The sequence below is a fragment of the Stegodyphus dumicola genome, chromosome 4, assembly GCF_044657685.1.
Source record: "Stegodyphus dumicola isolate Sdum_Otavi_A_Nest chromosome 4, ASM4465768v1".
NCBI classification, from domain to species: Eukaryota; Metazoa; Arthropoda; class Arachnida; order Araneae; family Eresidae; genus Stegodyphus; species Stegodyphus dumicola.
The window spans coordinates 127,710,605-127,738,182 of NC_140771.1; the positions used below are offsets into that span (position 1 = coordinate 127,710,605).

The 27,578-nt window shown below is 31.0% G+C and overlaps 1 protein-coding gene and 1 pseudogene across 2 annotated transcripts in view; both read left to right on the forward strand.

Annotated features, from left to right (window-relative positions):
* Positions 1-27,578, forward strand: part of ThrRS (threonine--tRNA ligase) — a 90,310-nt gene that overhangs the window by 24,063 nt on the left and 38,669 nt on the right. For both annotated transcript variants that reach the window (XM_035353888.2, XM_035353887.2), the window contains exons 5-10: positions 7,182-7,429; positions 7,507-7,571; positions 10,098-10,176; positions 16,208-16,354; positions 17,497-17,595; positions 27,161-27,256. In XM_035353888.2, coding sequence (XP_035209779.1) covers positions 7,182-7,429; positions 7,507-7,571; positions 10,098-10,176; positions 16,208-16,354; positions 17,497-17,595; positions 27,161-27,256 — 734 coding nt within the window. The remainder of the gene's footprint in view (positions 1-7,181; positions 7,430-7,506; positions 7,572-10,097; positions 10,177-16,207; positions 16,355-17,496; positions 17,596-27,160; positions 27,257-27,578) is intronic.
* Positions 23,765-24,375, forward strand: LOC146997675 (large ribosomal subunit protein uL4A pseudogene; annotated as a pseudogene).

Genomic DNA, 27,578 nt, shown 5'->3' on the forward strand with positions numbered 1-27,578 from the left:
ACGATCCTAATTCCAATCCATCTTTGCCTTCGGCTTTTAAAGAAATTATGCTTTAGTTTCTGGTTTCACCAACAGATGGCACCACTTGCTTATTATTGTCCAGGCTTTCTTATCTTATCTAATCATTATTTCCTATCTTGTTCATTTGCAGTTTTGCAGCTGAGGATGGTGGTTCGGTAAAACCATCGAAACTAGTCCTGTGAAAATTTTGAAAATATAACACTGATTTTTGTTGTTTGACTTCGGAATTAGTATTTATTTGGCGTGTTATTGTGTCGTAATGGTTAGGATGGTTAAGAACAGCAATAATAATACTACAGTCAAAAGTCGTTAATCCGGACACCCATAATCCGGAACTCAAAGCTACAAACTTTCTGCGCATGCGCGTAATTCCTTTATGCATGCGCTTTTAATGTATAACGGACGGTAGCTAAAATTATCTAATTATCTATTTCAATTAATGTTGCAGATTGCGTTGTTACTTAATCTTCGAATTGGATCCGGCGTATTATTTTTTGCAGACTGTTAGAGCAATTTTATAAAAGTAAGCTTGAATTTTTGATAATGTCAAATAGAATTTCCAATGCTGGAGCTGCCAAAGTATCTACAAAGCGAAAGTATGTTTCGATGTCCATCAAACAAAAAGTGGAATTGCTGAAAAAAAAAAAAAAAAAAAAAATGGATAAAGTCATATCTTTTGTTTCTCTAACCATTCCGAAATCTGTTTATCAATTTCACGCTGCTCTGCGGGGGGGGGGGGGGTAACGTCGCGGCGCGCAATGAACTGGAAGTTGAGCTGTCAGCACTATCCTTTTCTTCAGGGCAGATGTTTGTATTTTATTTGGCTTATAATTCCTTACTAAATGTAGTATTTCATCTCGATGTACTCCGTCTTTGATATATCAGATTCCAATCAAACCAAATCGTCTTTGATAAATCAAATTCCTCGTCATTATAATTCGCTTCCGATAGTGAAGAAAGTGACACAGAGGTTATTGAAAACGAAAAAAATTCGATTGACAAATTAGTCGGTATTCTCGACACAGCAATTATAGGACTTAAACAGCGGAACTTTGTAACTTACATTAAAAGAAATGTTTAATAAAGTAAACAAATAAATATTAAGATTTTTTTTTTGTAAATTTTGATACTCTTTAGATCATAATTGTTCTTTATTTCATAAATTACGGTTTCATATTTTTAATTTTATAATTTCTGCGTGCCATCTTACCAGATTTAAACTGATGATCTATAATTCGGAAAAATCGATAATCCGGAATCGCCGAAGTCCCGACAAGTCCGTATTAAAGACTTTTGACTGTAATAATAAAGTGTTATTTCATGGCAAAATCCTCCAAAACCCCATTGTGGGGTTAGAAAACACAGGCTGTATTATTTATTAATTTTTTTTTTTTTCTTTTGTGAATAAGCTTTCAAATTTTTTCACAATTTCATAGCTGTCAAATTTAGGTGATGACAAGGTAACAGGAAATTGACACATGCCTCTATCATGTAATTATTCCAGTCAACCATTGTGTTGCAGTTCATTTGAAGCAAACTTTAATTTGTAACTCTTGATAAATAAATCGGTAAAAAATTAAATACATGATTCAACAAAACATGTTTATATTTGGTTCAGAGGTGATAGTGTTCTGGATGTAGCAATAGTTCTGGATTTATTATTTTCTAAAATCCGGAATTTGTGAAATGTAGAGTCATTATCTTAGTCTTTTTTTTTTTTTTTTTTCAACAAATATATCATTCAGAGATTACATAAATTTAAGATATTTAGATTATATAAATTTTAAGAAAAGATTCAAACTTCCTATGTGAGCAGATTCGTTGAAGTCCAGTCTTTTTATGCTGTGTCGTGGAAAACTGTATCCAATGGGAAAATGCCTTAGCACATTTTGAAGAGTAATATTTATGATTACTAGAATCACCTTTTTATTATTGCAGAAACTGTGAAAATTGTTAGGAATTCTTGAAAGTTTAATCCAGTAGGAAAGGAGTTGTATGTATTCTGAAAGACACACAGTGAAATTATTTGAAAATATATATTTGAAATATATATTTGTGATAATATATTTGAAAGTGCATTTAGGGTGGTATTATGACAAAATATAAACCAACCTTTAACACTCATAGCGTAGCTGCTATAAAGATTGTGAAAGTATGCTACGGGTGAAGATTTTAATCTCTAAGACCCATATGACACAGCATTTGTTTCACATGAACAACTGTTTTGGACAGTTTTTCTGCCTGGTTTACTATTTAAGACGTGCAATTTTTTTCCTTCCTTTCAGAAAAAAATTGCAAGTTGTTCGTTTTCAACCAATCAGCTATCAGCTTCGAAATATATCATCTTGTTTGTAATGTAGAACCAGTTTCCCCTGTGTTAACCACAATACGATCTGTGGTGATTGACTGTTGTGACAAAGCAGAAAAGTTGTTCCAAACAGTTGTTCTTCCAAAACAAATGGACATGTGATAGCAGCCTAAAAGGATGGATGAAGTTGTTGAATAGCTAGACAGCTTACTAAAATTCTGTGTTGTGCATGAATATTCCTTCTTGTTAGTAGTTCCTAATTGCTGGCACCTGTTAATATGTGTATTCCAGTTTTAATCTTTATACCTGAAGGATTAAGAAAGAAGCTTCCTTATTATTTTGGCCTTCATTTCATAAATGGTGACAAAATTATTGATATGCCAACACAAACCATCTACAGGTAGCTGGGACTGCTGACAACAATCATTTGTAATTTGCTGATGATGAGAAGTGGTCCAAGTAAACCATAGGTTATCATATTTCTATTTTTTATATAAATGTTAGCAATTCATGATCATTCATAATTTTCTCATTGAAAGAAGAGTCCAAGTATTCCACATGTTAACATTTTTGTTTGATTTACTGAGAAGTAAGGAAGATCCTACATCTTTTTTTTTTTTTTTTTTTTTTAAGAAAGTTATACTTTGCCTTGCATTTGAATATGCAAAAATGGCCATTAAGTAACATTAAATATCAAGAAGGCATTTGGTGATGCAATATGAAAATTGCAAGTGAAGGAAAGCATATACTTTTGTACCTTATTTTTTATAATTTTTCACGCATATACTCCATACAAGGAAAGCATATACTGGTTTAGTGGTTTTGAATTATTGTCTGTAAGCTTTTTATTTTAACTGTTGGAGTAACGGACTTAAGATTGATTAAATGGTGGAAGAAGCAACTCAGCCTTTATGAAAATACAACTATTAACTCAACAGTTTTATGAGAGAGGTGCATTCTGTATGTCTAATTCAAGAACCAGCTAAGTGGAATAGGTGGCCCTAAAAAAAATTGTGGAGCATAAAAAAAAAAAAAGAAAAAAAGAAAAAAAAAAAAAAAAAGAAATCTGCTCATGCTGGGTGAAAACAAAATGAGAAGATTCTCACACACTACAGGATATTTGGCAGGTTATGCTGAGAAACTGATGAATTCTTTCTCACTGAGTTTTCAAATAGAGATGCAGTCACACTCATGGCAAAAATCATTGACCATATGTGTGAGAGGGATTGATGATTTGCTCAGATGGTTGTAATGATTCTATCAAATAGTTTTGAGAAACAAATCTTTGAAAGTTAGATTTGCTTGCATATGCCTTACAAAGGAATGGATGGATTTTTGCGGATGCTTTACAGCAGGGGTAGCCCACTTTATAGGGAGTAAAATTTTTTAACCACTCACTGGTTCCTCAGTTACTTAATATAGGGTAACTGCAAATTAATTTTTCAAGTGGAGGTTTAGCAAAATATATATAGTTCTCAGAAAAATTTCTGTTAGCCTCACTTGTTGTTAGATGTAATAACCTTATTATGTGCACTGTAGTCACAAAATAACACTTAAGAAAAGTGACGAAGGCATATAAATATATGGAAACAGTAGGGTGCTGCATATTTGGGAAAGGTCAAGTAGAGAGCTGTTGTTTGCACATACAGAGTCAATTATTTGGGTGTGGTTTATCTGGTTTACAGATTATCTATGTGTTGCAGTGGAATTTTGAGTTAGCAGAAAAGTTATGTGACTCTCTGTGGTGCAGATGTAAGAAGAATCTGGAATTTCATGAGTATTAAAAAGCTGTGACAGGTCAGCTTTTATAAAAAGGTATTGCAGAAGAATTGTGATATTTAAAAACTGAAAGAGTACTTTTTACTGTATTGGGTTGTACTTAGAGAAAATAAAGACACAACAAAATGCTACTTATGTTGTACAGACACATACCTATGTATGTACATGCATACATTCAAACATATGTACATACATACATATACACATACATGCACTTCTGAATCCGGTCCTGGTAACAGAAAAGTGCCCACAAAACTTTGCATTGTCTTCCACACATCATCACATGCTGAAGGCAAACTGTCATTGAATGATTGTTTAGAATCAGATGTTTCTTTTGTTTTAATCTGCTTCACTGCTTTTAAAATGATGCAGATATGGATGTGTGGCTTTGGGAAAATCAGTTGCAGCTCTTGAACTTCCCTGAATGCCACTTTTACTAACATGAAGTTTGGCCACCTCTGTTATATGAATCTAACTGTGAACCATAAATTTCATTTGTTGATCCAATAATAGCTGTTTATAGATAAAATGTTGAAAGACTGTGGTGCTGTGCTAAATGACAGAATAAAAACCAGTGAGCAGATTGCTGTTATCATGAGTCATGTCTCTGAATTCACAGAGCAAAAGTCCTGGCCACCAGATAATGCATCTGATGCCATATTAAAAGCAACTGCAGGTAAATGGTGATTGTCAAGTGTATGTGAGAAGGAAACATGAATGTGGCAATCCTGGCACCAACTTGCCATTTAAAAATTGGGGACTGTAATGAAGAGGAAGTATCTCAAAAAAGCCATTATTTTCATCAAAAGCTGTTATTTACATCAAAATGATTTACTGATCATACTGAACTTTCAGTTTTTTGTAAAGAAAAATGTAAATGCAGTTATTCCCATAATTTAATCTGCCATTTGCCCCCAAAAAGCAAGCTAAACTTTGTTTTTCTATTTAAGAAGAAATAAAAAAGATAATGATATTGTAAAATGCAAACTGATTTGTAATAAACAAAAAATGTACTCTTTTTGCTTGCTAGTGAAATTGTTTGAAAATATTTATGGTTGCATATCATATTACTATTCTGAATTATTTGAAATTATATATTATGTAGTTTTCAGGATTTTAAAAATGAGGCTGCAAAAATGAAGGCTGCACACTTACTTCAGGTCTTATTTTAACTTTAAAGTGTTTATTTGAACACTCATTCTTTGTGAAGAATATATCTTTATTGAAGAACCATGATGCCATTTGTTCGTATCTTGGCAAACTCTAAGTCGCAAAGTCTATTGCAGCTAGAAAAGGGGAAAAAAAGTGTAGATGAGAAATTTGGTTGTGTGAGTGATGGTTACGAAGATGATTCATGAGGAACTAAACTGGGGAATGTACTGGTGATGAGAAAATTTAGCAAAACCATCCCTAAAAGTGTCAAGTAGTATGGCATTAATGGGTGAAGAAACATAAAACCAATTTTTACACATTAACCCAAGCTGTCTTTAAGTGCATGAATGTTATATACTTGTTTAGAATATGCTGACTGTATTTTATTTTATGACTGTATTTTTAAGTGCTCCTTACTTTTGAAAACATCTTCTAATTCTTACTGATACCTCAAAATTATATTTTTCATTAAAAGTTTTAGTTTTTGATTTAAAAATAAACATGCAAGCTTTATTTCTTTAAATATTGACCCTAGACTTGTGTTTCCTGTAGTAAGTTCACTTCATAATGGGTTACATTCACAGACTATGGAATTTGTATGTGGGGGGGGGAAGGTAGGAAGATCTCAGTGGAGAACATCCAAGAAAATATAAGTCAGGAGCATAAAGATCCCATGACAGCTTGAACCACTATTTAGGTACATGTTGCTGCTTCTCTGTGTGCATAAATCATTCTCATATGGCTCACTCTGTTATTCCAGCACCTTTTATATTTCTGCATTTAATACCAAAACATTAGTGGCTCCATTTTCAGTTATGTTTAGAGCAATTTAGAATGCTACAAACTGGCAATGTGTAATATTTTAAGTTACAAGTGTGGCATCCTTTTGAAGACAGATGGTCATTATGTTCAGTTGTGGAACTCTTTATCAAGAGGACAGCCCCATTCTCACTTTTAGAGGTACATCATTTCCATTGCAGGTCCTACCAGTGGCCAACTACATTAGACCACTGAAGCCTTTTCAACTTTGGTTCTAATCCTGGCAAAACGGCAGGCCATGTGAGTGTTTTTGTGGTTTTTCTTATGTGTAATGTGAATATGAACCTGTTTTCTCTAAAAAGTGCCTTCACTAAGGCATGGTGTTCCTTAGCTAGATCTAGTATGCTGTGTCATAATCAAATAATTTAGTTCTCCATCGCAGGTATTATTACAATCCAAGGGGCAATAGTCTACATTTGATCTGTTTTAGTTGTAGTGTGTGAAAGATTCATTGATGACCCAGTGTTATGTGAATGAGATTCTACTACCTCATGTATTCTCATTCCTGGCTGAAATCCCAGAATGATAGTCTCCAGCAGGAAATGTTTTTGATGGCTAGGCACTATCCATGTCATGTCCAGACATTTCTGTAGTTTGTCCTCATATTGAACATGTGTGGCAGTGCTTGCAATGTCCAAGGTTTGGAATCCACTGTTCAACAAATCTAGGCCCATCATCAGATATCTTGACTTACGCCAGACTGAATTGCAACATGAGATGATGCATTATGTATTTGGAGGTGATTGAACTGCATAAAACAAATCTCTCTGTAATTGTTCTGTTTATTTTTTGCAGTTGTAAGTTTCATTTGTCTCTATCAATACGTGAATAAAATTTAAATTCATCTGTACTTCTTTGTGTACATTTCATTGTCCATGAGTATATATGCTATAACCCTTCCAGCAAGAAAGTGCTGTGTATGAGTAGAATACCATAAACGTCATAATAAATGTGTAGGCATTATATTTCTACTGCATGTGTATTACACTAAGCATTGTTTTTAAATGTACAACATGAATTCGTTAAATGAAAAATGGTTGATCTTTTATGTAGATTTTGGTAAATTTTATTTTGAGATTTTAGTAGTTTATTAACTTTACAGGTAAGCAAGTTTTTTGGCATTCAAGTGCTCATATGTTAGGAGAAGCCATGGAGCGTGTATATGGAGGTTGTTTGTGCTACGGTCCACCCATAGAAAATGGATTCTACTATGATATGTTTCTAGAAAACAATTCTGTATCTAAAAATGAGTTTCCTATATTGGAAAGTGTTTGTAAAAGTATTATGAAAGAAAAGCAGACATTTGAAAGATTGGAAGTATCTAAAGAAGTTTTATTAGAAATGTTTAAGGTATGAAATTCTGTGTAATGAGGTTTCTTTAAATATTTTAATTTTAATTGTATAACAATTAATTTTTTTCTTTTCAGTATAATCAATTTAAGCAACGCATTTTAAATGAGAAGGTTAAAACACCAACAACTACCATTTACAGGTAAGCTGATTTTTTAAACATGATTTAGATCAGCGGTTCTGAACCTTTTGACTAACGCATAACATCTAAAAAAAATTTGAAAAACCTTAGTACCACCATTGCATTTTACAATGATTATTTTTCAATTTCTCAGTAGAAATATTAAAAAGATGTATATTTTGCCATTTGCACAACCTACTGGCTATTTGTGTTAAATGTGCACACATAAAAATATTAGACTGAAAATTGGTTACCCTTTTAATTATAAAAAATTAAGTTATATTACTTTAATTCTAAAATTTAGTGTGAAATTTGGGCTTGTTTAAGAGAGATCAGTTTCTTTATGTGTGGTCTTATTTCACTTGGTTAGGATCCACTTTTAATTTTGTTCTGTGTTTATTTTTCAAGTATAACATGGAGAAAAATCCTTGTTCACACAAATAAGTTGTGCAGAAAGGCAATAAAAAAGCTTTATTTGAAATGTCTTTAAATTCTCCCTCTCTCTCTTTTTTTTTTTTTTTTTTTCAACCAAAGTTAAAAGGTGTGTTATTTTTGAAATCTTCCGTTAGAGTTCGATCACTGGAAATTTCTGTCAATTGCTTGTTTATTTCACGAGATAAAATTTCAGGTACATTTGAACAAAATAGATTTCTAATTCAATTATTATCCTTGGGAAAATACACATTGAAATTATTTATTGATGAAAAACAATAATTTTTAATGTTGGATGCTAATTCTTTTATTTTCAAATTATTTTCAGTTAGAAAACTTTCTAAACATGGCAAAAAGCTTAAAATATTATTATTGAATTTTTTTATCCTTGCTTGAGTTTTTTTTTATCACTGCATTTATTTTATCTCTAATGGTAAACAAATTAATACTTTGTCCTTGTAATCCTAAATTTGACTCATTTAACTTCCCAAAAATATCAGCTAAATATTCTAAACGTGCCAACCATAATTCACTAAATAAAATATCTTAGCATTTCAAACTTTAAATCACAGAGGCAAAAATATAATTTCTGATCAAAGCTGAAAAAAACTATTTGAAACTTTGCCTCAGGATAACTATCTTACTTCAGAATATAACAAAAGCATTTCATGTTCACTGCCCATCTCTTGGCATAAAATCATAAATATTCTTGAATTTAAAGCTCGGCTTTTAATAAAATTAACAATTATCGTAGCTTGATTCAAAACAATTTTCAGATTTTTGGGGATTGTTCTGGCTACTAAAACTTCATGAATGAAAGATGAATGGAACAGTGAGTAACTTTAGTTTCAGGTGCGACTTTCCTTATTTGAGAAATAACACCACAGTGTTTTCCTGTTAAAGCCTGAGCTCTGTCATTGCGTATGGTAATGCACTTATTCCAAAGACTATCATACTCAGACATACAATTGTCAATTACTTTGAAAATTTCATTTACAGTTGCTCTATCATGAAGAGATTCACAAAATACTCTTCAGCAATTTGTTTATTTTCTTCGAAACACATGTAAACTAATAATTGAACAAAGTACTTTCATCCAGTTACGATGCGGAATACTGACTATGTTTTATTTTTTGAATAAATGTTTTTTTTATGGAATTTGCCATTTCATGAATTCGTCGATTTACTATATCATTTGATAGTGGAATATTATTAAGTTATTATTAATCAGCTTTTTCATTCAATAATGTTAAAATGATATGTTTAGCTGCTGGAAATATAAGGTTTTCTCCAATAGTGTGAGCCTGCTCAATCTTTGCATTTCTAAGGCTTATTTGGTAATTAGCTTCTAAAGCTTTTTCACTTCCAGTAACAAAACTTTTCATTACTTGCTTACTATTTTTGAACTCTTAAAATCCTCTCTTCTATTCTCTGAAGAATATCTAAAAAATATTCTTCAGATTTATCCTTTATATTGGCAAAATGGCTTTTGAGAAACAGCGGTTTCATACTTTGATTGGATGATAGTTTATAGCAAACAACACACTGAGGTTGAGGGTCCATTTCATCTTCATTCCAAGTAAACCCAGATGATAAATTATTTTCACTAAATTTCCTATAAATTTCCTAGTAGATTGTCCTGGATCCATTATCTATGAATCATTAATTTTCCGCTTAGTTAATCCTAGCCATTTTTCCATTTTGAAAATCTAGGTTTGCTTTATTATTTTTCACAAGTATTTAAATGCACAATATATTACGAGTTCTTAAAAACAAACAATGATCTTCTCAAATCGCTTCAAAAAGTAAGGAATACAAAGCAACAAGAAGACAAAAATACCTGTTTTTAGAAACACCAAATTGAGGTAAAAAACGATGCTATTGGAAAATGGAGTATATGAACTTGGAAATGGTGGCGACATAGACATGTTGATAAATCGATCAACTCTAAAAGTATTAATGATATACTATTATCTTTTTACAGGAACTTATTTTTATTTTCTATTTAGATTGCTTAATTTTGTACTCTTTCAGTATTTATAAACAGAGATATTATTTGCTTAAATATTACTAGTTTAAAAGAACTATTTGTATTCATTTCAATTATTATTTTAGATGTGGTCCTTTAATAGATTTGTGCAGAGGTCCACATGTGAGACACACTGGAAAAATAAAGGCACTGCAGATATTGAAAGTATGTGAATTTTTGCCTGATTATTTAATACATTTTTTAATGATAATGAAATATGCATTATTCAGATGGAGTGTTTCATTTTTATTCAATGATGAAGTCTTGTCTATTGCTCCTAATCTGTTTTCCTGAATATTGAACATCATGTTCCCCCCCCCAATAAATATGCAAAATTTTTCTTTATTCCTAATGCATTTACATTTTTAATTAAAATCTTAAACATACAGAATAGGGGAGTTTTATAGCTTTCATGCTATGAAATCTTGGGAAAATAGTTAATATTTTAGCATTCAAAATCAATGTTTAAAAAATGGTTAAAGTTAGAAAACTTTAAAAAATTATTTCTTAAATTATAAAATTAACTTGAAATATTTGTTCTTGGTTACAGTATATATATATATATATATATATATATATATATGCATTTACACATATGTGCATCAAAATTTCTTTCAAATCTTGTGTGTTAATTCACTAATCCTCCACATTCTTAATAGATTCTGTGAAGTTTTTGTAGTAACCAGACTTGAAATTTAACATATTGTTTCGAATTTTACACTTAAATAAGTAATTTTAGTGAAATCATAAATAATTTAAAAAAAAAAAATTTAAAATAATGTAGTGTGAAAAATCTAGAGAGAGACAAGCTGTGCCACAAAAGTAAGAATACAGAGGCAAGTCCATTTAACATTGAGTAAATGGCTATATCGGGGATTTCGCGAGAAGTCGCCAAACTTGGTGACCATTTGACGGCATTTTGATCCGCTCTTTGTATCACCGTAATAGGTATTTTAATTGCATAAATGTAATTGATCACTATTTTAGCTGTTACTGTAGTTTGACCCTCATATTGCCTTCTAGTAATTTCAAGAAGCAGAAAATATTAGAAATATCTTGGCAGCCGGATAAAAACTATATAAGGCTGGAGAGAGCATCTGCTCTCAGTTGTTGCTGATAGCTCGACATGAGTTTGGAGTACTTAGATATCTCCGGGTAGTTGTGGTTTGTATTGCACTGTGTTTAATGTTTGCAGTAGCTTGAAATGTAATTACTGATTTAACTCTGTGATATTGTAAAGAGCTGTACGGCTGTTTTTGTGGAAAGTTCCAGATCTCTGAAGTATTTCTTTTGATAAAATAAATCTCATCAACCTATCATCAGAGCTGTGTGCATTCATCAATTACGAACCCGTACGCGCAAAGCAATATCTTCAGTCTGAGTGCATAGTCTTTCATCTCCATTTCCATTTAAATCCGTTTTAATTATAAAAAGATCTGATTATAGAATTGAAATGATAGCATTTAAAAAAAAATATGATTTTTTTATTTAGTCCAAAAGTGCAATTTGCCCAGAAGGACTATTAATTTCGCTTTGGCATTTTGCGTCGATTCACGATAAATGTTGTTTCACTTTTCAAATTGTTGCCACCGAATATTATCGCACTGTATTATATTTAAAGAAATTAAATAATGAAGAAGCTGCATGAATGTATGTATGTTTCTCGTGTTGTGATATAAAACAGTGGTACCTAGAGCCATCAAAATTTGAATAACGTAATCTTCCATAGAATATGGGCATGGAAAAGCCCTAATTTGAATTTGAAATTTGTTTTATTATTGATTTTGTATTTTGTAACATTTCAATGAATTTTTGATTGACAAACTAAATGATTTCAAAGCGAGGAATGGCAACACTGTACGGGAAAAAAAAAATTTATCTCAAGTGTAGGGGACTTTATATCGGAAATTCTAAAGATATGCTCATTTAAAAATTATTTTGCGATATTGCTGTTGAACTGAATTTTATGATTTAAGTGCTAAGAACATGATATTTAATAAATAAAGGTAACACACAAAGTGTTAAAAAAAGCCCCTTGGGACATAATATAAAATCTGAAATGTTTAAGATTTTTTCTTTTCTCTCTCTCTCTCTTTCTTTTTTTCTTTTCTTTTTTTTGGGGGGGGGGTTTGTTTGTGTGTGTGTGTGTGTGATGCCAGTTTAAAGATCTGTATTATTCTGAAATAAAATTTGCAATTTTTTTCTTTTATTACTTGATTTACAGTTTTTGCTGCTTCTTGATAATAGGTATGGGGCACAGGTCAAAACTAGCACTAAAATAGGAAAGTTTCAGCCCAATTTTAACATTATTTTTAGAGAAATATTGATTGAAGTTTGAAAAAAAATCTAATATGTTGTATTATCTAGTAAGTTTTACTATTATAAAGTGGTAACTAGATCTTGAGTGCTTTACCTTGTAAATTCTTGCATAGGTGGGAAGATGAGCACAACCAGGTAAACAGTGTAAAAGACCCTTCTATTTATCACAAAGTAGTTAACAGATGGCACAGACATGCTTGCAAACAAAACACCTGGTGAAAACTTAAATGATAATGTAACTCTAAATATACTACACTAAAGAGTAGTGTGAGACTTCACAATTCAATTTAAACTAGACAATTTAAACTAAACAACTTTAAACTAAAATAGAAATCCTAAACTGGCAGGATACTAACTAAATGGCAAGAATGCATAGCTGCTATTAAGATTAACAGCTGGTAGAAGCTAACAAATATGAGCTCACAATAGTGAAATCCTGCTCTGTCTAACCTTTTCACTCCAACAATTTAAATGCTCTTGTTTACTCTACTTAATTTATATCCTGGCTAGGAAACACAGAGAGAAATTAGAGAACTCAGAAAAGACTCACAGAATGAAATAACTATTAGTAACAATAAGCAGAACCCTACAATCTGTCTGTTTTTGAGAGCAGTAGTGTTCTATGTTGTTCTGTCAAATTCCACAGCCCTAAATATTGAATAAATGAAATAATTACTGGGCAGTAATCCAGTAGAATCAAAAGGAGAGAGAATAAGATACATTTAGCGAGGAAAATTAATATAAGGTTTCTTAAACATTTGTAAAAAAAAAAAAAACAATTAATTGAGCTCATTAAAACAATTTAATAAATTATGATGAATGTTTTAAACAAATTAATTTTCACCAAGTGAAGTATTTTGTTTTGGTTATTTAGCGAATCAATAAAAAAGGGTCAAAAGACAATTATGCTGAGTTATGGAAGATCTAAAAATTTTTTGTTTGCCATAATCCTTGAGGCAACAAATTTTAAATTTCTCTCGCTAAGTTCCATTGTGTAGTCCACTGACAAGCAGAGTTTTTAATTTTTCAAGAGTTCAAGTCTGATGTACAGTATTTAAGAACTGAACCAAAAATCATATTGCAAATAATATGAGTTATCTAATTTTTTGAAAAAATTACTGGGAGGAATTATAAAAGACATATAATAAGGTATGTTTACATTATTTCTTATATAATAGTTCCAGAGTTGCCAACTATCCCGATTTTTGACCGATCTCCCGCCAACCCGATTTACAATATATTTCTCCCGACTTTTTCTTATTCTTAAAATTTCTCACGATTTTTATGCAACTTGGCTTAATACTTTGTTATATGAATAAAAAAAGTGCTTTTAGACGTCTGAAAGCAATTGAATTTTCTCTACATTATATCTGAAACAAAACTGTGCGAATCAGATAACTTCTGCTTTGTGAGTGAGAGCATTATACGTATCCAGAAACGTCGTTCTCCAGTTCTCCAATGGGCATTGAGTTCCGCTGCATGTCAGCTGGCATATATTAGCCAATGAGGACAAAGCAAGTTGTTATTTGGATGTTCTTTAGCTATTTCGTTCATTTTGTCCTGTGTTATGTGAATACATGGGCCTTAGGGAAATAGTTTTAGAAATTATCATCTTTTGTTACATCTGCGAGAAGGTGAAATACTCGTGTACGTTTCAAAAATCGTACACAGTTGACTTTCCTTCCATTATTTCCTCAAGGAAATGTAATAAATTTGTGATGTGTACTGCCTGTCGTTGCGATTTTTCGATTTCGCATGGTGGAAGGGTGGATGTTCTCAAACATGTGCGTACACAAAAACACAAGGATGACATGAGTTGTTTAAAAAAAAACGAAAAATTAATTTTTTTTTTCAGAAACAAAGGACCAAAAAGTTATTAATGCAGAATGTCTGTTCTCTGCCTTTTTACTAGAGCTTAACCTGCCACTGAATGCATCAGATCACGCTGCAGCTTTATTTAGAAAAATGTTTCTCGATAGTGAAATTGCTAAGAAATACTCAAGTGCAAGAATCAAAACATGTGCAATTGTTAAAGAAATGGGTTTGAAAAATAAATCTTCTGTTATTGATTGCATTAAAACAGCTTTGTTCTGCCTCTCTACGGATGGAAGCAATAATACCGATTCAAAACTGTATCCAATTGTTGTTTCTTTTTTTAATCCAGAGTCTTCAGAAATTGAGTGCAGTTTACTTTCTGTTCCCACTTTAGAAGGACATTTGACAGGCTTTAATATAGCACAGCTAATTATTAAAACTTTAAAAGAATATGCAGGCCCTCTGGATAATTACTTAGCACTTTTTGCCAATAATGCACCAGTATTGGTAGGCTTGGAAGACTGGTGTTGCAGGAATCTTAAGAAAGGAAAATTCAGGTTTTCAGATTATGAGGTGCACCTGTCACCTCTTAAATTTAGCAGCTGAAAAAGGGGCAACTTCCTTATCAATAAATGTAGATGAACACATTGTTGATATTTATTATTATCTTGAAAGGAGTTCTAAAAGGAAGGAAAAATTGAAACAGTTCCAACAGCTGCATAACAGCAGTTTACAATTAGAAAAACTTAGATGAAGTTATAAAATCAGCTAGGATTGACACCCAGTGGAGTTTAATTGGAAAACTGAAAGGTGATGATGGAATTTTAAAATATAGTGAACTGTCTAGAATTGTGTTGGCCATCTTGACAGTTCCCCATAGTAATGCAGAGTGGGAGAAGATTCTCAGTGTTGTTGCAAAAACGAGGACTAAATTTAGATCTAATATTAGTGATGACACATTAGAAAAACTTTTATGAGCGAAAGCAGGCCTACGTGGCAATTGCTGTGTACAAAATTATGAAGTTTCTTTCTTAAAGAAAGCAAAATCTGCCACTGTTTATAACATTTGTACGAAAACTGATTAAAGTGTCTTTTTTTTTTTTTTTTTTTTTTTTTCCCTTAAACGTTGCAAGTAATAAAAATTTTTGTTATGTGTAAGGTGTTTTTGTGTTGCTTGCATTTAAGAATTAGTTACTATTTAAAGTTAATTCATGATTAAAAACTATATTTTTATCATTTAAAAAGTCTTTTTAACATTGTGAAAAATCTCCTGATTTTTGAGTATCATAGGTTGGCAAGTATGTAGTTCTATGAAGCAGTACTTTCTATGAGACAGTACTTTCTATGAGACATGAAATGTTAATAATTTTGAAATTAATTATAGGTTTGCTAATTATAACCAAATTATTAATGTTGGAGGGGGGAGAGGAAACAGTATAAAATTGCACCATGTATGATTTGTTTCACAATTTAATGTTAAAATTTCAACAATTAACATTTAATTTCAAACACAGGTGATGCTGATTTATAAATATGATCAAAATGAAAGGAAATGATGGGGTGAATCTGATGCCAACAAACTGCATCCTTCACCACTGCTAGTGGCATTATTAAACAGCAGTCTATCTTTTAATAGCAACATAAGTAATAACTTAGTTGATATTTATTATTTTGTCCTAATATTGTATGAAAAAAATATTATGTATTAATTTTAACCATGTAAAAATTATATTACTGTACTTAATGAAGCAAATAACGTCTATTTTTTAAATGTGGGAGAACATATGTATCTGCATTACATAAGGGGTTCATTTTGTCCAAATTCCATGTGTGATGCCTTTGTAGGAATAGAATGCCTGCACAATTAAGACGCGACTATATTGCAGTCATCTATAATACATGCAAGGAAAGTTTAAATAACATAATCCATTTTATATCTTCTCTGTTTACTATTTTTGAAATTTGTGTAGATTGTAACTTTTTCCATTTTAGTTAAGCATCAAAGTTGTCTAATTGTTTTATTAATTTACTGTTCTTATTTTTTTATTATCATTTACTACAGAATTCATCTACGTATTGGGAAGGGAAAGCAGAAGCTGAATCTCTTCAAAGGATATATGGAATTTCATTTCCAGATAATAAACAATTAAAAGAATGGCAGAAGTTTCAAGAAGAGGCAGCAAAAAGGGACCATAGAAAAATTGGAAGGGTTAGTTGAAAATTATGCATAATTTTTGTATGTTTTGAAAAATGGGTACTTAAGTATTATCCTGTCATCCATGAAACTGTTGCCAAGCAACGAGATGCAGTGCCAGTTATAGATAAGCATGACATAACAAGACACTCGCCGCATCTATAATTTCACTTGATGTAACTCTGATTGATTAAGACACATTTTACTTTTGTGAGCAAAGATATAAATTAACTGTTACTGCTAATTTTTCCCTTGTATTTTTTTGGGGGGGGGGACCTCTCTTTTACAGAACAACAAGCCATAGATAATCATCAAAGTTATGGGACAATATCATTAAAAAATATATAGATATAGATATAGATATAAAATGACCAGCTAAATATCTCCAAGAAAACAGTACTAAATTGGAAAAATTACATATGTGTAGTTTTAGTATTCTAAGCAGAGCTTCTGTTAAAATCAGAAGTCCTAACAAAATAGGGGACATTGGTGAAAGTTTTATGTAAAGCAGACCAAATATTGATTGTTTATTAAATAAAGAGGCTTGAGTCCTTTCAGAATCCTGTAGGAAGGATTAGTGCAATTTTGACAGGATATCTGCCAACTTTCATGGTTCGATGGCAGCCAACTTTCATGATCAATGAGATAATACATAAATACTAAAAATTGTTCTGAAATAATCAGTAATAATTGGTAAATTTTTAAGATTTTTTTAAAAAAAGCATTTTGGTTTTCAAAAATATTTTAGCTGTGATGTATTTTTGTATTCCTGCTGCATGAATTTTTTTTATGTATAATTACAATGCTATAAAGATATTTTGTTATATAATTAATATAGCTATTGATTTTATTAATGCAAATTTTCTGCTCACTGAAAGTAAAAAAATAACTTATTTCCTAATAATTTGTAGGCTTTTTAAAACAAACAAAAGTTTTTTTTTTTCAAAAATATACTTGAAATTTTTCAGATTTATTCTTTTGTAAATTACGAAAAAAAATTATTCTGGTGAGAACCTTTTTTGTTTTTCTTATAAAAAGTTCTTGTTGTTCTTTTTCTAATTAAATAAAGAAAATTGTTAATGAAGAATTTAAATTTAAATGTTGAAATTATTAAAGTATGTTGCATTTAATTTTTTTTTTTTTTTTTTTTTTTCCAGGATCAAGAGCTCTTTTTCTTCCATGAACTTAGTCCTGGTAGCTGTTTCTTTCAACCCAAAGGAGCACACATTTATAATGAACTTATTGCTTTCATTAGGGTATAGTTTTTATAAAGAAGTATTTTTATTGTTTAACAATATATTGAACATTTATGTGTTTAAGTGTGAACATTTATGTGTTTTCTAACCACTCATTTAAGAAAGGCATAGTTAATTTAATATGATTATAGCATTAATATGTGTTATTTTCACATGATCAAATCTCCTAACGTTATCTTAAAGTGCTATTTATTTGAAAAAATTACTGGCTACAATACCTAATTAGCAAGAACAAGCATACTTCACAAAGACCTTTATTTGAACTCTAAAGCCCAGGCTTTACTCAATAATATGGCTAGAGGTTCTGGTTTGTCTCAGGCGGCACGTTTTTAGGGGTAGCATTTTTCGTATTAAATGTTACTTTATAGAGGTTAGTCATGTAGATTTTCAAAGCAGGTGAGGAATAATGAGATTTCTAACTGTTGTAGAGAATCAAATTGAGAAGAAAAATAGTTTTTAACTCTAGATAATGTATTCAAGAAACAGACCATGTGATTTCAACTATCACATATTTTTATTCTTTCAAAACTTTTCAATGCATACCATGAATATGAACCAAATTATGATCACAGTGATATTAATAAGGAGTAGTTCCTCCTTGAGAGAGAAGTGTTTCAAATTTTTATTTCTGTTATTGCTAATGAAACCAAAACAGGAATGTGAAAGGACAGTCATTTTGAATTATTGCAGTTTATTCATTTTGAACTATCACAGTTATTATAAGTACAAAGTTTGAAATATTGTAATACTGCGGAAACTTTCTTTTCAATTACTGTAAACTTTGCTAGTTGTGAGAATAGTTTTCTAAATAAAATTCATTTAAGAAATATTTAAGAATCACAAGTACTGATTTTGCATTTAAAAAATCTTCTGGAGCATTCAAATGGACCTCTATGAGGTCATTGATGGTTTTGCAATAAAAAATGCAAGCAAAATGATATTACTTAAAATGTTGGAATTAAAGTTATTCTTCATAAATTTTTTTCCCCTTACCATATGCCTGTCTTCGACATTTCTTCCACGAGTCGACGAGCATCCCAATAAAATGATGATAGTGTAAAAAGTAAGGGTAAAAAATACCCTCCATAGAGTTGTCGGTAATAAAGTTTAAAATAATAGGGCAGTTCTTGAGGTGGTCACCATTCATTTCGCCCTGATGACACAGGGCAAGAAGCTGAATCTGACTGCAATGCGATGTAAATGTTGCGGTAAATAATCATGGCCATGTGTTAACTGAAAGCAAGCAACTCCAACAGCCCAAGGTAAGGAGTGTTTTTTTTTTTTTTTTTTTTTTTTTTTTTTTGTGTTGAGCAGGATATTAAATTTCTTATCAACTGCTGCATCAACATATGAGATAATTCTTTTAATATTATGAAAAGGTAAAGAGAAATTAGGTTGTGCCGTAGGGGATCTACCCTTGGCAAGTCTATCTGCCTGCTCATTTCCAAAAATATTACAGTGGCTCGGAATGCACTGAAGGACAGTGCTCTATTTTCCCTTAGCTCAAAAAGTTTCATTTTACAAGAATGAACCTGGGCATTTTCATTCTTCAAAAATAACCACAGAGTTTTAATATTTCCTTATATGTCATTTTGACATTTTTTGTGTTTTGTATATTGAAAAAAGCATCAAATTCAGGGATCATTCCAGGTGGCAAACTCAGGGGTCACTGTGGTTGGCAAAAGTTCCAGGTACGCTACTGTCTTTATTAAATTAAATTAAAATATTGTTCTGCCCTGAAGATAAGGATAGTGATAAGAGATCAACTTCAAGTTCATTGTCCCCCGCCCCCCGCCTAGCAGCGTGAAATTGATAAACAGATTTCGGAATGATTAGAGAAACAAAGGATATTGCCTTTATCCATTTTTTGCAGCAACTCCACTTTTTGTTTGATGGACCATTGAAACATGCTTCTATGGTTCGGCGGCGATAGATCTCAAGTTGGGGTTCCTGGTGGTCAACTGCTGTGGGCAGCATCCTGTTTCCAACGTTAAGCAACGTCAAATTCCAAACTGTGATTTCCGGTGATCAACTGCTATGGGCGGCGTCCTGTTTTCATGAAGGTGGCATCTTCAATACAATTGCTTTTCGAGGACTAGCGGTGATGTTTTTCCAAGCTGTGATCTCTCGTGTGTAACTACAGTGAGTGGCTTTTGCCAGTTCAAGTGCACTCAAGGTTTAGTTTAATTTTTCAGGTGCCTTCTTGGCCAAAAAGCATAGATTTATTTATAGTGAAGTGAATTTCATATTAACCGCATAGTTTTTGTTCTGTGATATGTTTTTCGCATATTGAATGCCAGTATTCAAAGATCAGGTAAAATATTTACTGTATCATTAATAGTGTAATATTCTTTAAAGGGAAAAACCCTTGGAGTTAATGAATAGTTAACTAAGTGTAATTTGACAATGGTTATGTTACACTCTTTAAGTTTCTGATATTGATTACATTTATTATTGTATTTTTATTTTTATATATATTGTTAATAAATTGGTTAAGTTTAAAACTTTTGTCTTCTATGTCTGCACAATATATAATCCTTGGGAGCTTCTGTTGCTATTTCTGCTAAATGTTTTTATAACTTTTAAACTTTGTTTATGCATCATTTTAAACTAAGCTAAAATTATCTAATTATCTATTTCAGTTAATGTTGCAGCTTAATCTTTTAATTGGATCCGGCTTATTATTTTCTGCAGACTGTTAGAGCAATTTTATAAAAAGTAAGCTGTTTGATTATGTCAAAAAGAGTTTCCGATTCTGGAGCTGCCATAGGATCTACAAATCGAAAGCATGTTTTGATGTCCATCAAACAAAAAGTGGAATTGCTGCAAAAAATGGATAAAGGCATGAAGAAAGTGACAGAGAGGTTAGTGAAAACCAAAAATTTTCGATTGACAAGTTAGTCAGTATTCTCGGCACAGCAATTACAGGACTTGAACAGCGGAACTTTGTAACTGAACAAGAAATTATGTCTGTTTATAGAATTAAAGAGAAAGTATTAGCACATAAAACAAAGCAACTTAAACAACTTACATTAAAAGAAATGTTTAATAAAGTAAACAAATAAATATTAAGGTTTTTTTTTTTTTTTTGTAAATTTTGATACCCTTTAGATCATAATTGCTCTTTATTTCAGAAATTATGGTTTCATATTTTTAATTTTATAATTTCTGCATGCCGTTTTACCAGATTTAAATTTAGGATCTATAATCCGGAAAAACCCCTAATCTGTAATCACCGAAGTCCCGACGGGTCCGGATTTAAGACTTTGTACTGTATATTCTTCCAACTGTTGACAGTAACATCAGATTTGCTGACCTGATTTGAAAAGGAATAGCCTGTTTAATATTTCATCCAACTCTGATCGTAAGAGCATTACAGTCAAAAGTCTTTTTTTCAGACTCGTCGGGACTTTGGCGATTCCAGATTATAGATCATCAGTTTAAATCTGGTAAGGTGGCATGCAGAAATTATAAAATTAAAAATATGAAACCATAATTTATGAAATAAAGAGCAATTATGATCTAAAGGGTATCAAAATTTACCAAAAAAATCTTAATATTTATTTGTTTACTTTATTAAACATTTCTTTCAGTGCGTGCATACGTAAAGCATACGTTAGGCATAGTCAAAATTAGAAAATTGCAACCAAAAAACTATTTGATGTGTATTTGTGATATTTATAATGATGAATTTGATTTAAATCATATCAAAATGAAATACAGAGATGAAATACTACATTTAGTAAGAAATTATAATCCGAACAAAATAAAAACATCTGCCCCGAAGATAAGGATTGTGTTGACAGATCAACTTCCAGTTCATCCCCCCCCCCGCACAGCAGCGGGAAATTGATAAACAGATTTTGGAATGGTTAGACGTTAGAGAAACAAAGGATATGCCTTTATCCATTTTTTGCAGCAATTCCACTTTTTGTTTGATGGACATAGAAACATGCTTTCGTTATGGAAATCCTTTGGCAGCTCCAGAATCAGAAATTCTTTTTGACATAATCAAAAGTTCAAGCTTACTTTTATAAAATTGCTTTAACAGTCTGCAAAAAATAATAAGCCGGATCCAATTAGAAGATTAAGGAACAACGCAATCTGCAACATTAGCTGAAATAGATAATTAGATAATTTTAGCTTAGCTTATACCGTCCGTTATACATTAAACGCGCATGCATAAATGTATTATGCGCATGCGTAAAGATAGTATGCATATGCGTAAGCGCATTATGCATTTACGCATGTGCAGGAAGTTTGTAGCTTTGAGGTGTGGATTATGACTTTTGACTGTATCATGTCACATAAGTGCTCAAACTTCTAACTCTTTTTGATCAATTTGGGATATTTTCTCTGCAAAGGAATCGGCATTCTCTCAACTGTTGGCAGTAACATCAGATTTGCTATGTCAGTCATCTGCCATGATTTGAAAAGGAATAGTTAATATTTCATCTAACTTTGATCATAAACTTTCCTTTGAATCATCCTTGTATGGCAGTAGTTTTGCTGTTTTTCCTTAATCTTTTCCAAATGTTGACATATAGCATAAACTCAATTTTCATCATATCTCACTGCATGTCTGAAAAAATGAAGCTAAAAAATGTGACCCAGTAAAATGTTGTATAGTTCCACTCGCCATTATCATTGATTAGTCATGAACTTGTCTAAAGTATCTCTATATTGTATGAAGCTTGCACAATCTTGAGCATGTGGTATTCATAAAAGTCTTGTACTCTAATCTCCAGTCTTTGAATACTGGTGATCAAGTACAGTTCTATTTTGTGTTTTAAAGCATCATAATCAACTGTTGATATCTTGGCATTTTTTGGGCTCAGTTTAAAGAAACGTATAACTTGCCAGTCTAAAAGTGTAGGAACAAACTCTGGCCATATCATCTGATATTTTTTACTTTTTCCTGCATTCTGAAAATTTTGTTAGCGACTTCTTTAAGTCAGTTAAAAAAAGCATCACTATCGATACAATTTCAATATTTATGTTCGTCATTTCTGTAGGATGAAAATAGATGTTAAATATAATCCGGAATTATATAATATATGTGTGTATTTTAAGCAATATGTGTACTTTAAGCTGATGTATTACTTAATTTAATAGATAGATCTTTAAGTTGTTTATATAAGAAGCTTAATTATATAAGTATGTACAAAAATAAAAATACTTTTGAAGTACCCCAATGTATTGCATTCAGAATTAATACTTTACAGTCCCTAATTTTAACTTTGTAAAGTTTTATGTTGCAATAGAGCAAAGTTAGTAAAATGCAGAGATAGATAGAATGAGATTAAAATTGACTTACTGAAACAGTGTACAGGTTTCCCTTGTTTTACAAAAGTTGTGTGTTCTTATGATGAAAACCAAAAATTTTGTAACACAAACAAGCAAAAATGTTTAATTATTGTGGGCCAAATATTTTAACTTTCTGAGGCCTCATTTCCCAAAAATTTTCATGTCATAACAAATAGCATACAAAGTCTTAAATAACACATAACACAAGAATAATACATGCTGCAGAGATAAACAGAACTAACATATATAGTGTACTTTCAGCTTAAAAAATAAGGCAAATTCCCAAAAACACATATATTAAAGGCATAGGTATGGTAGTGTCAGCATTGATGCGTTAAGCTGAGTAGTAGAGAAATTCAGTAGCAAAGATGCAATATATCAAAATAAAGGAGAGACAGCATTGTTTATATCCATTCATATCACTGCATGTATCATTTTTCTGACTTTTAGATTCAGTACTAAAATTTTGGTTTGTTATCTGCTGTAGCTGAAAAGGTTTGAAATATGACAGTGTGCTTGAAAAAAGATTATTATTATTATTATTGCTATCATACAGCTTTTCATAGGTTTTTTTTTTTTTGTGATTAGCCCTTTGGGAGTTTTTTCTACCGTATAATTCATCCTACAAAATTCTTTGAAACTTTCATGGCATTTCACAAAAAGTTGTATTTTTTTCACAGTACTCTGTGAAGCAAATGCTACTTTTTTTTTTTTTTTTTTTTTTTGTGTGTGTGTGTGTGTGTGTGTGTGTGTCTGTGACATTTATATGTCAAACTGAAAATTATCCTCAAATTTCTTTCAGAAAATGAAAAAAAGGCACTATTTAAAAATAAATAAAATAAAATATGAGGTGTACTTATAAATTACAGTGTATAATTAGAAAAATGAACCACGTGGTATTCAAGTTCACTTACCAGCAATGTACAATGCTCTTGTCAAACCAGATATAGTTAATTTTTGTACATATGAATATGGCTAAAAATAGAAGACATCCTTATCCTTTATTAAAGGAAGCTGGTCATCAAACATCTGCAGAGTCATGGGGTACTGGTCAAGCCGTTACTCGTATTCCAAGACTTCGAAGAGGTGGAACTCATCGGTTTGGACAGGGTGCTTTTGGAAATATATGTCATGGAGGGTGTATGTTTGCATTTACTAAAACCTGGCGTAGATTGCATTGCAAAATAAATTGATTTTTGATCCATTGCTTACGGGTTTGTGTTATATGTTCTGCAGTTGCTGCAACTAGAGTCCCAGCTTTGGTTATGTCTAAAGGACATAAAATTGAAGAAATACCTGAAGTACCATTGGTAAATAAGCAATAAGCTTCAGGAATTTGACTAAACAAGCTGTTAAATTTTTAAAGTAAAAGGTTGGTCCAATAACCAGAAAGTTTACAAATCAGAACATTTTAGTGCAGGCAAAGGTAAGATGAGGAACTGTTGAAGGATTCAAAAATTAGAAGCCTTTTAACAAATTTACTTAAAAATGGTACTTCCTATAAATGGACAACCAAATGTCAAATAGCTTTTCAAAGTTTAAAAGTTGCATTAATTTCTAGACTCATTTTAACTTTTTTTAATTTAAAAGTATCCTTTTCATGTATTCTAAAGAAGCTGTTGGTGCATTTTGAAACAAAATCATCCAGATGATAATTTACATCCAATTGCTTTCTATTCTAGAAAATAAAGGTCTTATGAGCAAAATTACAATTACGGAACTAGAATGTTTATCCATTGCTAATGCCATAGACAAGTTCTATTATTATTTACATGGTAATTATTTTACTGTACATACTGATCATGCTGCCCTAGCTTCGCTTAAGAACTTTTAAACATCCTACAGGTAGATTATTCAGATGGTCATTAAAATTATCCATCTATGACTTTGATATAAAATATAAGAAAGATTCTACCAATATTGAAGCTGATTTTGTTATCTAGAAATCTTATTTCTCAACATTTGAATTTGCAAGTCAATTTGTTGTCATTAGAAGAAATTAAAAAGCATCAAAATTTAGATAATGTATGTAATCCTAAGTATAAAAAATTAATGATGTGTTAACTATTAAGAAGCAAGGATTATATAAAATTGTTATACCAATCTCTCTTCATACTAAATTACCTGAAAAAGCTCTTATTGAGTTTGGCCATATTGGTGTGTCCTCAATGCTAAATTTATTATCCTCTCAAATAGTACTGGGTAAAAATTGTTCAAGATATTAGGAATTACTGTAAGCATTGCGAAGTATGTCAATTTAACAAGAAAGAAAAACAAAAGAGATTTGGTTTAATGCATGCCTTACCATCCGTAAGTGAACCTTTTGAATTATTGTCTATTGATGCTGTTGGTGGTTTAAACTACTATAATTCTGTTAAGAAATATATTCTCTTTATTATAGATAATGCTACTCATTATATATGGACTTTTGCTTCTTATAACTATTGTAACTATTGGTACTACATAAATTATATGAAACAAAATTTTCATATTCAACTACCAAAGAAAATTTTAAGTGATAGAAATGCTGCTTTTACTTCTTCAAAATTTAAATACTTTTTAAGAAGTAATAATGTTGCACAATTATTAACTGCTGCTAATAGACCTCAAACTAATGGTAAAGTTGAAAGAAATAATCTAACTATTATACTAGATTAAAATATAAATTAAATTCTTACCAAGGTAATATTCCATGGACTAAATTACTACCTCAGGTAATCATAGACTATAATAATATACCATATTCTGTAAAAAAAAGTCATACCATCTTATCTAATGTATAATAAATTGCCATATAATTCTTTAACTAAAAACACAGAAATATACCCACCAATTGAAGAAGCTAGGAAAATTGCCCAAAAATGCTCTGATGATTATCACAGTGTAAAGAAAGAAAGATATGACACCCATTATAAACCCAGTAATTTTAAAATAGGTGATTTAGTAATGTATGAAGAATTTCAGTATCCTAATACCCATAAACCTTCTCCTTTTTCAGGCCTTTACAATATTTTAAAAAATACTCTTAAGTTACTTTTGAAATAGATAAGCCTAATCCTCTTATTAAAAAAGAAAGCAGAAATTGTCCATTCAACCAGATTCAGGCATTTTAACTCATTTAGTCAATTAACTCTTATTAGAATCCCTATTTCTGTACAAAATTAGTTTATTTTACTTTTCTAAGTTATGTATCAAAATTTCTTACCTGATTATGACTTTTTTAACCTGATGAAAACTTTAAAATCTAATTATAACAATTTCCGGATTTGATTATGCGAGTAATTTGTCTTAAACTTCAATCTTAATTCTGGGTAACTTTTTATTTTTGTTATGAATTAATTAATGTGAAAGATTTTAGCAAACTTTGATAATTGTACAATGCTAAAAACTAGTTACCTTTTTAAGGAATGGAGGTTTTTTGATTTATTGTACTTAAGCATCCCCCATCCAAAAATTTATTCCATTACTTGCAAATTGTCTGTGTTATAATTTCAAGTTCTCAGAACAAATGAAGAGCACTTGGAACTATTTCATTTCTGTGTCAAGATCTGTGAAACTATTTCATCAAAAACTTTGAAAAAATTTTTCATTGACCATTTTTCTCCTATTTTGAAAAGAGAGCTTAAGAAATTTCAAAATTATGTTTTGTCAATTTATTTATATTTACTCTTATTTAGAAATTAGTAACCCCTGAATTCTTTCCCTCTGTTCTAAAAATTGTAATGACTTATCTGGATTGCATCATTTCTAGATCAGTCCATCTTGCATGGCCTGTGCAACGCTGATGACGTAACTCTGAGAACTGAAGCCTTTCTAACTTAAACCAAAAACTTTTTCTTAAAGACTGCATCTCGGATAAATGTGCAGTTAGCTTGCAGCTCTGTTCCCACTTTGACACTATTTCAGATTGTTATGCATTGTCGTGCTGCTAACTGTGCCGTTGTTTAAAATGTGATAATTTATATAAAATTGTGGTGTGCGTATTGCACTCATGATCATGTGTAATGAGAAATATGGTCTCGATAATTAGTTCATGTCCAGCAGTAAAAATTATGTTCATTTTGGCTATGTCTGTGTACAAGTTTCTCCTTTGAGTGTTATCGTTTTAATTATGTTGTGAAATGTCTCCAAGCTATAATGCAGAGAACCATCGTCAATCTGTTGCTGCTTACTTCAAGTTTTTATCATATATATATTCAATTTTTATTTGTTTACTTATTTTGGCATTTAATTTAACTATGCTTTTATTTATTGTAAGGAAGAGTACAGGAAAAGAGGCTTTCAAGAAGTTGTATCGCCAAATGTATATAATAGCAAATTGTGGGAGACATCTGGACATTGGCAACATTATTCAGTAAGTATGGTTCTCCCTCCCTGTATATAAAATTTTAATTGATTTGATACTTTGATATTTTCACACGCATTTTCTATTTATTTCACTAATATTAGGTGCATTAAAGTACTATTGGAATCAGTGTTTTTAACTGTCATTTATATGAAACTAACATATTTCAAGTACAGGCAGGCATAATTTTATAAATGTTGAAAAAAATATTAAAAAATATGCATATTAAAATATTTCTTATTCACAATAAAAAATGTATTAGGTAATTATATTAATATGTGTATAAATTACTTAATAATTATTTATACTATTAATGGCATAATGTCACACT